This window comes from Chenopodium album, chromosome 25, assembly GCF_948465745.1.
Source record: "Chenopodium album chromosome 25, dcCheAlbu1.1, whole genome shotgun sequence".
NCBI classification, from domain to species: domain Eukaryota; kingdom Viridiplantae; phylum Streptophyta; class Magnoliopsida; order Caryophyllales; family Amaranthaceae; genus Chenopodium; species Chenopodium album.
Window position 1 is genome coordinate 7,664,114 of NC_137858.1, and position 15,253 is coordinate 7,679,366.

A 15,253-nucleotide genomic window follows, 5' to 3' on the forward strand; every position below is an offset into this window, starting at 1 on the left:
TGAACATAATGCTCGATTAAGGGTGTTTATGATGCGACTCGAGTTCGAGTTTGGGGTAGCTCGACTGGACTCGTTAGTACATATCGAGTTGAGTTTTGACCAAGTCGAGCTTTGACCAAATTTGACCGAGTTGATTTCAAGTAGCTCTCAATTTGATCAGTCTTAGTAGATCTCTCTAATTAGTGTAAGATCTCTTCATTCTCTTAATTTTTTTCATTTGAAAAATACATACTATGATACTGGTACATAAACAACATTTTATTTATTAATTATTAATGTAAATAAGGTTTAATTTATCATATATTTTAATTTTTACTCCGTAGTGAATATAATATTATATAAAGAAATTCAAGCTTGACTCGACTCATTAACATTTCGAGTTCGAGTTGAGCTCAACCGAGCGAGTCGAACTTAAGTAGCTCGCGAGTTGTCTGGTCTCATAGACTCATAAGCAATTGATTCATAATTATGATCAAGAAGTTCAATAAAATATGGTGATCTAATTTACTCCTCAATTTAACTTTTTTAACATCTTAAAAAACTAAAGCGCGTGAAACTCACTTTCACATAAACCCATCTAACGACAACCGTCGATTAAATAACAAACGGTCAAGATCCCTTCTAATCCTCATATATAAACAACCCCTTAATTTCCCCATTTTTTTTCCCAAAAAACTACTACGTACAATTAAACAAGTAAAACTTCTGAATTTCGACAACCCTAATTCATCTTTCTCTCTCCTCGCTTTACTCACCAACTTCAATGGAGGTCGACAAAGCTCAAGACCAACAATGTCCGCCGGAAGAAAAGCTCGATTCTCTCTCTATTACCCCCGCCGCCGCAGAATCATCCTCTTCCACTGGGTAATCCACTGTACTTTTGGGTTCACTTTCTCTCTTCTCATTTGAATTCATTTTAATGGGGTTTTCTTGATTTGTATGATGTAGGATGACATTGGAGGAACGATTTGAGATCATTAAGAGTGTTGGGGAAGAGTGTATTCAAGAATCTGAGCTGATGTTGCTGCTTTCGAAGAAACCTGAGCCTATTTGCTATGATGGGTTTGAACCTTCTGGTCATATGCATATTGCCCAGGTTTGATTCTAGTTTTATTGTTTTGTTTTCGAAATTTAGTGTTTTTATTTTGTTTTGTAGCTGGGATTCCTGGGAATTACTTTATGTGTGTTGGGGTGGGGTTAAAATGGATTAATTTATGTTATATGAATGATTAGTGATTTGTATTGGATGTTGGTACGGGTACGTGTTCAAGTGTTAAGACTCATGTTAAAGTGTCGAGGATGTAACATGGGTATATAAGTGGTGAAATGAGGAGTAAGAATAACATAGACTACATCTAATACATAGAGTGGTTGTGTTGTTTATGCTGTCATTTTGATGGATTGATAATAACATTTCAAATGATAATGGCAAGCTATCGTATAACTATAACTTGCAAGGGGAAATTAGTTAAGTAGAAGTTGTAATTTTGCGCTGAGATTTCTTAAACTTTAGTCACTAGGTCTAAAATATTTACCTACTTGATTAACATTGGCATTCTTTACAATACACTCGAACAAGCTTGTTGTTGGTAATTGTTCCGGTATAGAATATGGAGGTGATAGTCGAGGTTGATCCCTGTTATGGGCAACAAATGTTGGCTTACTTAGAGGTTTTAGTCGAGGGAACCCTTCCGATGATGATAAACAGCTAAAGTTAAAAAAAAAAAAATCTAGAGAAAGGTGTGAGATTGTTGCTTCCAGTTTTAAAGCAGGGTAACATGATCTGGCCGATAATCATGGGAGGGTTGCTGCTGTTTCTCTGGCCTGTCTGAGTAAGTGAGTAGTGAGGGTGCTCCACTATCTTCCTGGGAGGTGTCAACATTGGTCTAGGAGGTCCAACTTTAGGTTGGGAGGGTACATGGATATTGGTTCCGTCCCTTGCAGTAATGATGTGATTACCAAGGGTTTTGTTCATTTACTGGCCTTGTGTTGTGTTATGTTCAATCTATACATTCACTTGATGTAATATTGTGTGACTGGTCTGTAGAGTGTTCTAACCTTACCTTTATAGTTGGGCTAGCGAGCTATCAAGGTTTGTGATTGTGAATTATGTTGATGTTGTATTTCTGGTCTTGTTACTATTTTAATGTTCAGGGGGCTATGAAGATAATAAATGTGAACAAGCTATTATCTGCCGGTTGTAGAGTAAGAATGTGGATTGCAGACTGGTTTGCCCAACTTAATAATAAAATGGGTGGTGATATCAAGAAAATACAAGAAGTTGGGAACTATTTCATTGAAGTCTGGAAGGCTGCTGGAATGGATATTGATTCAGGAAAGGTTGAGTTTTTGTGGGCCTCCAAAGAAATCAATGAGCGTGCACACGAGTACTGGCCTCTTGTGATGGATATAGCCGCCAAGAACAAGCTGCCAAGGCTCCAGAGGTGATCGGGGTTTCCATAAGATTTAGTTTTTATCTAGTTCACTTTTGTAATTAAGCTTATGGATGGCCCATGCAACTTTTGCTTGTAGGTGCTGTCAAATTATGGGTCGTGAAGACCCAGAAGATTTAACTGGCGCTCAGATCTTTTATCCATGCATGCAATGCGCTGATATCTTTTTCCTGAAGGTACACTATATTATGCTGTTAAGAGTATTCACTCACTTTTATTCAGCTGTACTGTTAACTGGGATATTATTGGAGCTAAGTTAATGTAAAATGTACAAAGCTCTTGAAATTGTTCCATATATATTATGCCTTAAATTTTACTATAGGGAGTGGAGTTAAAAGAACTTGTGCACACACTGGCACTCATATACAGGGTAGGATAAAAAGTGTATGTTTTGAGAAATTGTGATCATGCGAAGATGATGCTTGTTTGAGCTGATCATACTCATATATGCTACATGATTCACTTTCCTTCATTGCTCTTTTCAAATTCAGGGTGCTCAATAGATGTAATTTTGCAATATTATTAACAATGAACCTCTTTGTTATATGTTTAGCTTATGCGGTGACCATTTTATAACCTGGTGGCCTGTTGGCTGTTGCTTGGTTTATGCTCTTTCTTTCCGTTGACATCCTTGTCATTTTTATTGAGGCCGTGTTTGCGTTATAGCTGGTTGATATATTGGCATAATGAGTACAACAGTAATCCTTCCCTGTAATCTGTCTTGGCACCAGGCTTTGTAATCAAGAGTTGAATTGTTTATTATTTTTGTGATAGTTGAGTACTTTCCCTGTCTTTGCATGTAGTAAAATGTTAAATTCATGTTAATTATTTTACCGATTTTTCTAAATTTGTTTTGTTATTATGATAAGAATTGCCCTTCTTAACATTCCTTTTGTTCATTGCTTTATACGGAAAACTATTTATTTCTACTGTGATATTTAAATACAATTTTGTAAATAGGCGGACATTTGCCAGCTCGGCATGGACCAGCGCAAGGTCAATGTGCTTGCTCGGGAGTACTGTGACGATATCAAAAGAAAGCATAAGCCTATCATTTTATCACACCGTATGCATTTCTGCTTTGTATTCTTTTAAGTTGTGTTAGCTAGGTTGTATCAATTATGATCATAAATTGGTTGTGCTGATGACTTATTTTAGTTTGTTTGATGGTGGCTCACAGATATGCTTCCAGGCTTGCTCCAAGGGCAAGAAAAGATGTCAAAGTCTGATCCGTCATCTGCGATTTTTATGGATGATTCGGAGGTATGATACTAGAGAGATCTTTGATCTGTAAACTGACTGTTAAATAGTCAAAAGAAAAGCACTTTTTATTGATCAGCATTGTATTTTTGTCTGTATTTCTTAGGCTGATGTTAATTTGAAGATCAAGAAAGCTTACTGTCCACCAAAGATTGTTGAGAAAAATCCATGTTTAGAATATGTAAAATACATTGTATTGCCATGGTTCAAGGAATTTACCATTGATCGCGAAGTTGCATATGGTGGACCTAAGTAAGCCCTGCATCATTACTGGGTCTTGATTATGAAATACTTTGCTATTTTTACATTTGACTTATCTTTGCCATTCTACTGTCAATATCAGAACATACCTTACCTTTGAAGAAATAGTTGCTGATTATGAAGCAGAGGCATTGCACCCTAAGGACTTGAAATCTGCATTATCAAAGTCACTTAACAAAATTCTGCAGGTATAATTTTGATCTTGCAGAACTCCATTTGTTTTTATTGGTTAAATACAATAGAGTTTTAAAAATTTTCATCCATATTTCTATCAGCCTGTCCGAGATCATTTTGTCAACAATGAATATGCCCGAAATCTATTAAAGAAGATCAAGGTTTGTACATCTTTGTTAGCATTTGTATAATTTACGGACTTATTTGAATAATTGGGTTTTTAATTGGTTCTTTTCCTATTTTTCCAGAAGTACAAGGTCACCAAGTAGTCAACCACCAGGCCACCATTATTAATCATCCATCATACCAACAAGGGAAAGGTGTCAAAAACTACCTTGTTTTTTGTCAAGTTTGTGTATTGAATTTTTTTGTCAAATAGTACCTTGATTTAACAAAAATATAAAAAAACATCTTGGGTCACTTTTCCGGTGAAAAAGTCAAGATTCCGTACGTTGACTTTGTTTTTATGGCTGGTTTCTGCTTTTCACAATGTAACTCTCTTTTATAAAGTGATTTTCAAAATTTTCCCCTTATATTCCCACCATCTTCACTTCTTAGTCTCTTGCATCTCCTTTCATTTACCGATTCTTGGTTTTATGTTATTATTTCGTCCTTGTCGGTCACTATGTTAAAATTAAGTCACTTGGTTCAACATAAAGTCAGTCACAAGTTTTAATTAGAACATATGCTCTATTATGCACCTGGCTTTTAAATCTTTACTACATTTGATATCACCTGTACCCTTAAATTAATATAAAGCAAAATGTTTAGTCAAAGCATGGTGCTCAAAAGCTTATAATAAATTTAATAATTTAAACTTAATGTTTAATGGTCAAGTTAAATTACTTAAAAATTTTGCATGCAATTCTGAAAATCATAATAGAGGTTGGTGAAAGTATGAAACTGGTCCAGTGGTCCTCTAGGTTCTCAATTACTGTCACGAGCTGAGCCGGAAATAAGAAATATGCCTTGAATATATCTCTAGCTAGCACTTCTAATTCTACTACATTAATCTAGATGATATTGATTGTATACGAACAATCGATATTTGACAAAATAAAGAACAAATCCTCATCAACAAATCAATTTGTACTAGACTACGGAGAGAACGGATGATCAATAAATCAATTTATACTAGACTACAAAGAGAATGGATCATCCTTTCTCAAAAAAAAAAAGAGAATGGATCATCGTCGTCTGAATATTTAACCTTGACTTGGCAAATTAGAGAGGTTCTTGGAAGATTCAATAATCTTTGATAAACAGCTCTCTCTTGTTCAGTGCTCATCATATAATTCAACTTAATTACCATCTCCTTCAAGGTTGTTGCAACTTTCCAAATATAAGCTACCAATTTGATATCTTCTATAACCCTTATGAAAATTTCAACCCTATCAAGGCAGGACATACACTCTGGCACATATTCGCAATCGTACTTGTCACACCATGTTGCCTAATGAACCAATTCCAATATCTCAAAAACTATCAAATTAAACACGAAATTTTAAGAAAAAGGAGAAGAATAGAACAATAATGAGCTTCATTACCTCCCTAAAACATAATGACTTCAACTTAGGATCACATTTTAGTAGCTCGTATCAATTTTCGAGCTCAACCTCTAAATGGGTCAAGTTCTGTAAGATTGGTAGCTTATCCTTAGTTCGATAAGCCTACAATAAGATAAACAAGTTTGTTAATTACACAACTATAGTCTATGATAATCAACTCGAAAAGTCGATCTAGCCAAAGCAATGCAAGAGGATGGATGACATTACCTTAAGTTTTGCTGATAGTTGAGTTGTTACAATTGGAAAACAACAATTATGGCAAAAGTTTGCCTTACTTAGCAAAGTTACATCATCAAAGTGATAAAATGTCTGTATTCTTTGAAAGATTGTAATGCACCTAAGGTTTGGTGCTTTAATGCTAATGCACAAATCACCTGCTCCATTTGTAGTATAGCCTCTATAGACGTCTATTATTTTTAACGACTTCAGGGTTAAAGACTCGATGTAAATAGTGTTGTCGAAACCACAACCCTCTCGAGTCTCGAATAACAAGCTCTTTAAGTACAGGGCAACCTAGGAGCAACCTCTTGAAAAATTGATCTCCAGGAAACCCCATACGATTCACAAGATGAAGGATCTCAAGGTTGGGTAGATAAAAAGGATTTTGTGTGTCCTCAAGATCAAATTTGCCGAGTTTTAAAACCTTTAGTGTTTGTCCCTAGAGAAATTCTCTAGGCAAAAACACAGGATCACCTTCACACAAGTTCACGTCGAGCATTTAAAATAAAGGAAAAATCAACCCATACGATTTTAAAATAGGGATGGTCATAGTAGAAACATCCCTCCTTTTATGAAAAAAAAGGTTTATTAATTAAGTCAATAATTAATACACTAAATTTGATTTATTTCCTACAATGACCCAAAATCATCAACAATTAGACTCGCCCAACGATTTCTTGACATATAACAACAATTGTAACACACATTGCTACGCGCACAAGGGTCTATATTAGTATATACAAGATCCAATTTGACTATATTATGTATGATATATAAAGAGATTAATTTAGAAAATTCTCTTACCTTATGATTAGTGTCAATATTTCAAATGAAAAGAGCAAAATAGATCAAAGAGACAAGAGAGTACTAATTTTTTTTATTTCAACACTTATAACTTTATAAGGGTAAAATTGATTTCAGTTGTTTTCAGTAAATTGAAACATGCCTAAGTAAGAGTTGCTCGTATTTCGTACTTCGTATCCTATAGTATAAAAAAATTGATAACCCAACCACACCATCCCGTAGATAAAATAATTACTACATACAAAGTACTCCGTATAACAACGGGTATAATAATAATGAATCATACGGAACATTATTGGGAAATAGATTGCGACAGTCCGTCTACGCTACTGCACATACTTGATTACATTACTAAATAAAAAACCACACTTCACACTTAACACTTGACACTCCACTACTCCACTACTCCACTCTAAACAACTCAAGTCTTGCCCTAAATTGCGTTCTCCAAAACATAAACAAAAATAATAAACTATGAACATCTTCAATCTTCTTCTTCTTCTTCTTCTTCCTTCTTATATCTAATCATTATTCTCCCCACTTTCTTCTTCCTTCCCCTTTTTTTATGGCAACGGCTATTTTTCTTGTCTTGTTCTTACTTACCACCTTCTTTTCCTCCGTCGTTTCGGCTCCGACGACGGAGGTTGACTCACTGCTAGCCTTTAAGAGCAATCTCAATGACCCACTTGGCGCTTTAGACGGCTGGGATGCGTCCACGTCACTGGCCCCTTGTGACTGGCGTGGTGTCACCTGTTCTTTTAGCAAAGTTCAGGACCTCCGTCTTCCATGCCTTCAGCTCTTCGGTGTTATTTCGCCGGAGCTTGGGAATTTGAAGCAGTTGCAGGGGTTGAGCCTACACTCTAATAATTTTCATGGGTCGATTCCGGGTTCGCTTTCGTCTTTGCCTCTGCTTCGAGCTCTTTACCTTCATAATAACACCCTTTCCGGAGATGTTCCGCCGGGGATTCTCGGAATGAAGAATGTCCAGGTTGTTAATCTCTCCGGTAACAACCTGTCCGGCAGAATCCCCGGCGGAATTGCTGGTAGTGTCCGAGTGCTAGACCTTTCCTATAATGGGTTCTCCGGGCAAATCCCGGCGAATTTCTCAAAGGGGTCGCAGCTCAGATTGATTAATTTGTCGTCGAATAGATTCTCCGGGGAGATTCCGGCGAGCATTGGTGGGCTTCAGTGGCTGCAGTACTTATGGCTCGACTCGAACCTTCTAGTGGGAACGCTGCCTTCGGCGATCCTCAGCTGTACCTCGCTTGTTCATATCTCGGCAGAGAACAATTCCATCTCCGGTAATATTCCGGCGACGATTGGGGCAATGCCGTTGTTGGAGGTACTTTCTCTCTCCTCTAATAATCTCTCTGGTATGGTCCCTGCTTCTGTATTCTGTAATGTATCCAGCCCTAGGTCGCTTCGATTTGTTTTTTTGAGCAACAATGCGCTCACAGGAGTCGCAAAGCCGGGTTTAGGCTGTACTTTTAAGAGTGGTTTGGAGATTCTGGATGTTCACGCGAATTGCATTGTTGGCGAGTTTCCGAGTTGGGTGGCGGATATCCCAACGTTGAGGATTCTAGATCTTTCTGGAAACATCTTCACGGGTTCACTTATCGCGAATTTTGGGAATTTGACAAGATTAGAGGAGCTAAGAGTGGCTAATAATTCTCTAACTGGCCAAATTCCTGGTCAATTAGGACAATGTAGGGTGTTGAGGGTTCTTGATCTTGAAGGAAATCAGATTTCTGGAAAATTCCTCGGGTTTTCGAAAATTTGAATAGATTGAGGGTTTTGTCATTAGGGAGGAACAAATTTGTGGGATCAATTGACATTGATGTGGGTAGTATTCATAGTTTGGAAGTATTGAATTTGAGTGAAAATGAATTGACTGGAGTGGTCCCAGATGAAGTGCTTCAACTCAGTAATTTGACTACTTTGAACCTCAGTTTTAATAAATTTTCTGGGCAGATTCCTGTGAGAATTGGGGATATGAAGAATTTAATGGTTTTGAATATGAGTCATTGTGGGTTTTCGGGTTCGATTCCGGCTAGCATTGGGAGTTTGATGATGCTAAGAGTTTTAGATTTGAGCAAGCAGAATATTTCTGAGAATTTGCCTGCTGAGTTATTTGGGCTGCCTAATTTGGAGGTTGTTGCATTACAGGAGAACAATTTACAGTGGAATGGTATTGAGGGATTTAGTAGTTTAGCTGGTTTAAGATACTTGAATCTTAGCTCTAATTCACTCTTAGGTGATATTCCGGCAACTTTTGGTTTCCTTCGGTCCTTGGATGTCCTTTCTATATCAGAGAATCGATTATCAAGGAACATTCCACCACAACTTGGCAATTGTTCAGAGTTAGAAGTGCTTGAACTTGCCTGGAATCGTTTAGCGGGCAATATTCCGAATTCTTTATCAAGGTTATCTCATTTGAAGGTACTTAATTTGGGTCATAATAATTTGAATGGTAGTATTCAGGATGAGATTTTCAATTCCTCTAATTTGCAGTATTTGGCCTTGGATTCGAATCATTTATTAGGTTCTATACCAAGTTCATTATCAAATTTGCTACACCTTAGAACGTTGGACCTCTCATCAAACAATTTGAGTGGCTCCATTCCAGAAAATATCACCCATATTCCCACCTTGCAAAACTTAAATTTGTCTTCTAATCATCTTGAAGGAGAAATCCCGAAAACCCTAGGTACTCACTTCAATGATCCCTCATTATTTGCAAACAACAGCAACCTATGTGGGTCTCCATTGAAGAATGCGTGTCCATCTGTGGGAAAGAAAAAAAGGTCGATATTGCTTATTGCTATAGCTCTAGCTGGGATTCTTGTCCTAACACTATGCTGTTGTGGCTACGTCATAAGCCTCCTTCGTTGGCGCAAGAAGCTCAAAGAAAAGGCAGCCTGGGGAGAGAAGAAACCTAGCACACCGAGAAGAAGCTCTAAAAGTAGAAGCAGCAGTGAAAGTGGTGTCCCGAAGCTAGTCATGTTTAATAACAAGATAACATTGCCTGAAGCCTTAGAGGCAACAAGGCAATTTGATGAAGAAAATGTTCTAAGCAGAGGAAAGTATGGGATGGTATTCAAGGCCTCATTTAATGACGGAATGGTCCTGGCTATCTGAAGATTACCTGATGGACTCCTTGAAAATCAAGTCTTCAAGAAGGAGGCTGAGATGCTCGGGAAAGTGAAGCACAGGAACCTCACTGTTTTAAGGGGGTATTATGCAGGTCCACCAGATATAAGGCTCCTAGTTTACGACTACATGCCTAATGGTAACTTGGCTACTCTCCTTCAAGAAGCATCACACCATGATGGACATGTTCTAAATTGGCCGATGAGGCATTTGATTGCCCTTGGGATTGCTCGAGGTATCACATTTTTGCACACCTCAGAAATGGTTCACGGGGATATCAAGCCTCAGAACGTGGTATTTGATGCTGATTTTGAAGCACATTTGTCAGAATTTGGACTAGATAGGCTGGCATTCGCGACACCAATTGAAGCCTCGACATCAACTCCATCAATAGGAACACTTGGTTATGTAGCCCCAGAAGTAATGTCAACAGGTCAAGTTACCAAAGAAGGGGATGTGTATAGTACGTTTTGGGATTGTTTTGTTAGAAATATTGACTGGGAAAAAGCCAATTATGTTTGAGCAGGATGAGGATATTGTGAAATGGGTCAAGAAACAGTTGCAAAAGGGTCAAATTTCCGAGTTACTGTCCCTAGGTTATCTTGAACTTGACCCGGAATCATCCGAGTGGGAGGAGTTTTTACTTGGTATCAAAGTTGGTCTCCTCTGCACTGCAGTCGACCCAAGTGATAGACCGTTAATGGGAGATATCGTCTTTATGCTTGAGGGTTGTCGGGTGGGGCCTGATATCCCTTCCTCAGCGGATCCGACTCGTCTCCCTTCCCCAGCTGGGTAAGACTGTAAGAGAAGTAGACACCCTGCTGCCAACCAGTTTAGTTTTCTTAAACATGTTAATTTTTTTTTTTTTTTTTTTTTTTTCTGTTTTAACACAATGTATTGGTGCTATTGATTTGCTTGTTAGGTTGTGCCTCGAATTCTAGTAGTTTAGTTCAGCTCATTTTAGTGTCAAATCCGGGTTCGATTTGAAAAACCCGAGTTTGCGTTGCAACAGATTCCAGTTGTTAATTCATTGAGTCATTGTAGCATGCGCAAGACTTTTGTGTTCATTTGCTGGGGTTGCAATGCTCCTTTTTTTAAAGTCAATGTTTGCATTCACAAGCAAGATAATATTCATTGGATTCAAATCAAAACTTTACATCAACTTCAATTCAAATTCAAATCAATCGTAGGCCCCAAAGTGAATAATTAATTGATAATTATCTTCTAAAAAGGCAGAATAGCTAAATCTAGAATATTTGCCTTTTTTCTTTCTCCTGTTAATCTATTATTTAGTTAGAATATTTGTCTATATATTTGTCAAACTTTTCTTTGTTATATAGTATTTGGCAGCATTAAATTCTAAAAAAGTGCCTAATTTATGAGAATTTGGTGGGAAATTTAAAGGCCCATAGTATAATACCAGTACATGTTTTGAAAGTAACAAAATTGTTACCAGAAAGCTGCAGCTGAGTACATAACCTCTGTTGTCCTCATAATTGGTTTGGTGCCACTTTGTCCTGCCCTCATAAAATCATAAGTTGTCCTCTTCTAAATAATAATGCAACATTGATTCAAATCAAATTATTGGCATGCACTTGCAGTCAAATACTTACTACCTCCGTTTTTATTTAAGCTCGTAACACTGTTATTTTATAAGATCGTGACAAGCTTACAATCTTACGGAGTACCTCTTTAATCACAATTTATTCACTATTTATATTTTTCACACCCACCTTACATATACAAACTTTCTATCTTAATTTATGTTGTTTTCTCTTACATCCAATGGCCACGTCAATATTTTATCTCTAATTGCTATTTTGAATAATTTTTGCGGAAATAGTAAATGTTTAAAAAATTCGGAAACAAAATTATTGTTTTGGTTTTGATTTGGTGCATGTCATTCCACTCCAAAATGATAATTTTATTGCAATTGAAGTTTAAAAACACCGTTGCTGCTCTTCTTCATGGCGAGTTTTCCCTTCATACATTGTTATTGATCGAAATTATGAAAAATGAATTCTTTCCTCTCCTCTGCTTCCCTTCAAATCTTCTACTCAAAAACATACATAATTATTCACAACTTGTGTTAACTGTTAAGATTGAATCATGTGTACCATACTTTTGATTTGTGTCTCTATTCGACTCTTAAAAAGAAAATTTAAAAGCATTGAGCACATATCTAAAAATTGTCTCCGCCCCTTGCCCTAAAGATTGTCCCATTTTTATCCGTCCTAATTAACAAATTGCCTCTATTTAGTACTCTCTATTACATGTATTACCTCACATGCTGGAGTAAGGGTCTATTCACAGCATTGAGCTGAACTGAACTGATTAGAGCTGAACTAAACTGAATAGAGCTGAAATGAATATTTTTTTAGAGAAGGAAATTGAGAGTTGAACTAATTGGAGTTGAACTGAACTGAACTTAACTAAACTGAAATTAAGCTGAAGTTAACATACCCTAATTACTAAACTACGTACAAATCTAGCTACCTACTCAGTACAACTATTGTAGAAGCAAAAATTAGGGACAGAGGTAGTACAAGCAATATACTTCGTAGTTAAATGGGAAACTAACACTTGGTTGGTACTTGACTACTTGTCTAAACTATGGTAAAATAAACCAAGTGGACCATAACTTGTTGAATGATGCGTGGATTATTGAAAGTTGCACGTTACAGTATTTATGGGCCGATCATTGGCGACAAATGCTGCAAATGCACAGGACCAACTTCGTTGCATTGTGCCAATCAAATGGGCTTGGGCTACACAATCTACATACATGTGTTTTGAAGCAGCTTGGTTCGTACAACTGTACAATTTTGCCAACATGCCTGTATTTACTAGGCCATCTGAGTTCTGAGACTACAACTCATGTGGGCTTTGGTGAGTTATGTACAAGGCTACTAGGCTAGTCAAAGTATATAACAAGCGGTCAAGCATGTTGAATAGTAAGTTAAATTCATGCATTGATTAACGTGAAAGTCGAAATATTGCAACTACTCGTATTAAGAAATAAAAGAAGTGATTAGAATCATTAGACCATGTAATCTGCTCTATTACATTGTAGACTTTTCATTAGACCAAGTAATTCATATTGTAGACTTATATAATAAAGATCATTAATCATAATATATGGTACTCCGTATTAATTTGTCACAGTAAATAATTTAAGGTACAGTACATAAATTAATCAATATTTTGACTCTAGTTATGCAAAAATAATCCTAATACAACAATATATTACACTAAATTCATATAATAATTTAGTTTCAAATTTCTAACACGCAATGGTTCTTTTTACATGGAAATATGCCAAAATCATTAGGTTCAAGCAAAAGTAATAGATAAGTTTCAATCATAAATATTATTTAGACGATTTTTTGTTTAATACGACTCCGTACAAATAAGCATTCTAACCGGGGCGAAGAATAAAGGGTGAAAAAACCTATACTTAAATTAAAAACAAAACAAAGGATCTCATTATTGATATTAATAAAAAAAAGGTAGAGTACGTATTCCTTTGTAACAGGTGCCTTGATTATTTTCTATGCTTTGATCGTTTTTCTTTCACAAAAAGATTCCATATATAAAAATTAAAAAGTGACAGAAGGAGTATTATTACTTCGAGGAAATTTTAGACTCTACTAAAAAATTCAAATATTACGCATTCTCATAGCATGGAGTGCTTTAACAAGAGGTACGTAATAAGCTGGTTTAGTTAACATGCAATCGCACAACTCCTCTTCAAACTCCATGAACTTTTCTACATCTTCCTCACTTTGGCCGCTTTTATACAATTGAAATAAGGAGTGGCTTCTTTCTTGCACCCGCCTGCTTTGATTAACAAGCAAATCCCGCAGTCCGTTTCGTCGTCGTCGAGGTTGTCATCGTTGTCGTCCTCACTTAATTTTATATCTAGCAGGGCATCAAAAGAGCTTTTTCTTTTGGGTTTTTCAGTTTTGGGATGATCTTCTAGCTGCTTTTCATCATCTTTAACATTTTTTGAATCTGAGTTTGGAGAATTGGACAAGATTGATGGTAATGAAGATGACATGTTTGTTGGGTGAAAAGATTAGGGTTTTATTAGTTTTGGTTAATACTTTGTATACATGCAACTACGGATTAATTTATAAATAGCTAGGGTAATGATGTTTGAAATATGTGATACTTAAATACTTAGGCCCTATTCTTTTCACCTTAAAAAAAAATATTAAGTAAATATAATTTCAGTTCAGTACAAATAATTTCAATTCAGTACAAATAAGTTCAGTTCAGTAAAATTAATTTCAGTTCAGTAAAAATAAGTCCAATTCAGTAAAATTCAGTTTTCTTAAAGAAGAATTATAATAGAAAATCAGTAAAAATAATTTCAGTTCAGTAAAAATAATTTAATTTCAGTAAAATTAAGTTCAGTTCAGTAAAAATAAGTTTAGTTCAGTAAAAATAATTTCAGTTCAGCAAAATTAAGGTGAATCAAACAGGAATATTACGAGTAATTTTAATTTGAAATTAAGTTTAGAATGTATGACAAAATCATGCATATGAATTAATGTTATGAAGATTACTTGTATATTTTATGTACTCGTATTTTTTTCGATCCAATTTTAGCTTCTTATATGTAGCTTTAAAGAGGGGAATATTTACATCGTTTTCCTTATTAACTTTCGTACAAGCCACATTCCCATTTAATTTTATTTTTTGGCTTAAATATGGAAGCTGCTTTTATTGTTCATCATGCAATATCTTGATATTCCGTAATTACATACATCAATACATGCAAGAATATCGTTTTCTTATTTAACAATTCATCAATTTTTCGGAAGTTTAGTATGGATAGATTTTGGTACACACGTATTATGGTGATGATTTATTTGGGGATAGATATTTGACTTGGTGTGTCAACATTTTCAAAAAATTGTATATACTTCGTATGCAATAGCTAGCTTAGACAAGCAAAACATTAATTAATAACCGTTATTAAGAATATCATGGACATTTTATATGAACATACATGATGATATATCAATCATGTTAGAATATATGATATCCACGCCTCGTCATTTTTACTTTTATCAATGGTTTGCCAAAATCAATTTCCAACAATATAGAACATCGTCCGAACAATAAGTATTTTGCTAATTACATACACAGTAAAAAGAAACTATTAGATCAAAGACGGCGACATGTATGCATAAATAGTTAATGTGCACATCATGTACGTGATGAACTAATGCAGCCACGCAGCCATGTACATTCATATATGTAGTGCAAAAGTTATTGATGTGGTATTACTATATATGTTAACATTATTACATCTCACATTTCAGCAACATACATATATGCCTTCTCTTAAATATG

At 35.8% G+C, this 15,253-nt stretch overlaps 1 protein-coding gene and 1 pseudogene across 1 annotated transcript; both read left to right on the forward strand.

Annotated features, from left to right (window-relative positions):
* The first annotated feature begins 681 nt into the window (after window positions 1-681).
* Window positions 682-4,613, forward strand: LOC145614426 (tyrosine--tRNA ligase 1, cytoplasmic-like). Its single transcript, XM_081669482.1, has 10 exons — window positions 682-864; window positions 949-1,096; window positions 2,155-2,444; window positions 2,533-2,629; window positions 3,414-3,519; window positions 3,634-3,716; window positions 3,820-3,965; window positions 4,057-4,162; window positions 4,250-4,309; window positions 4,397-4,613. The coding sequence occupies exons 1-10, from the start codon at window positions 764-766 to the stop codon at window positions 4,415-4,417; spliced, it is 1,158 nt and encodes a 385-aa protein (XP_081525608.1). The 5' UTR covers window positions 682-763; the 3' UTR covers window positions 4,418-4,613.
* A 2,691-nt stretch (window positions 4,614-7,304) lies between these two features.
* LOC145615006 (uncharacterized) lies at window positions 7,305-10,935 on the forward strand (annotated as a pseudogene).
* The last annotated feature ends 4,318 nt before the right edge of the window (window positions 10,936-15,253 follow it).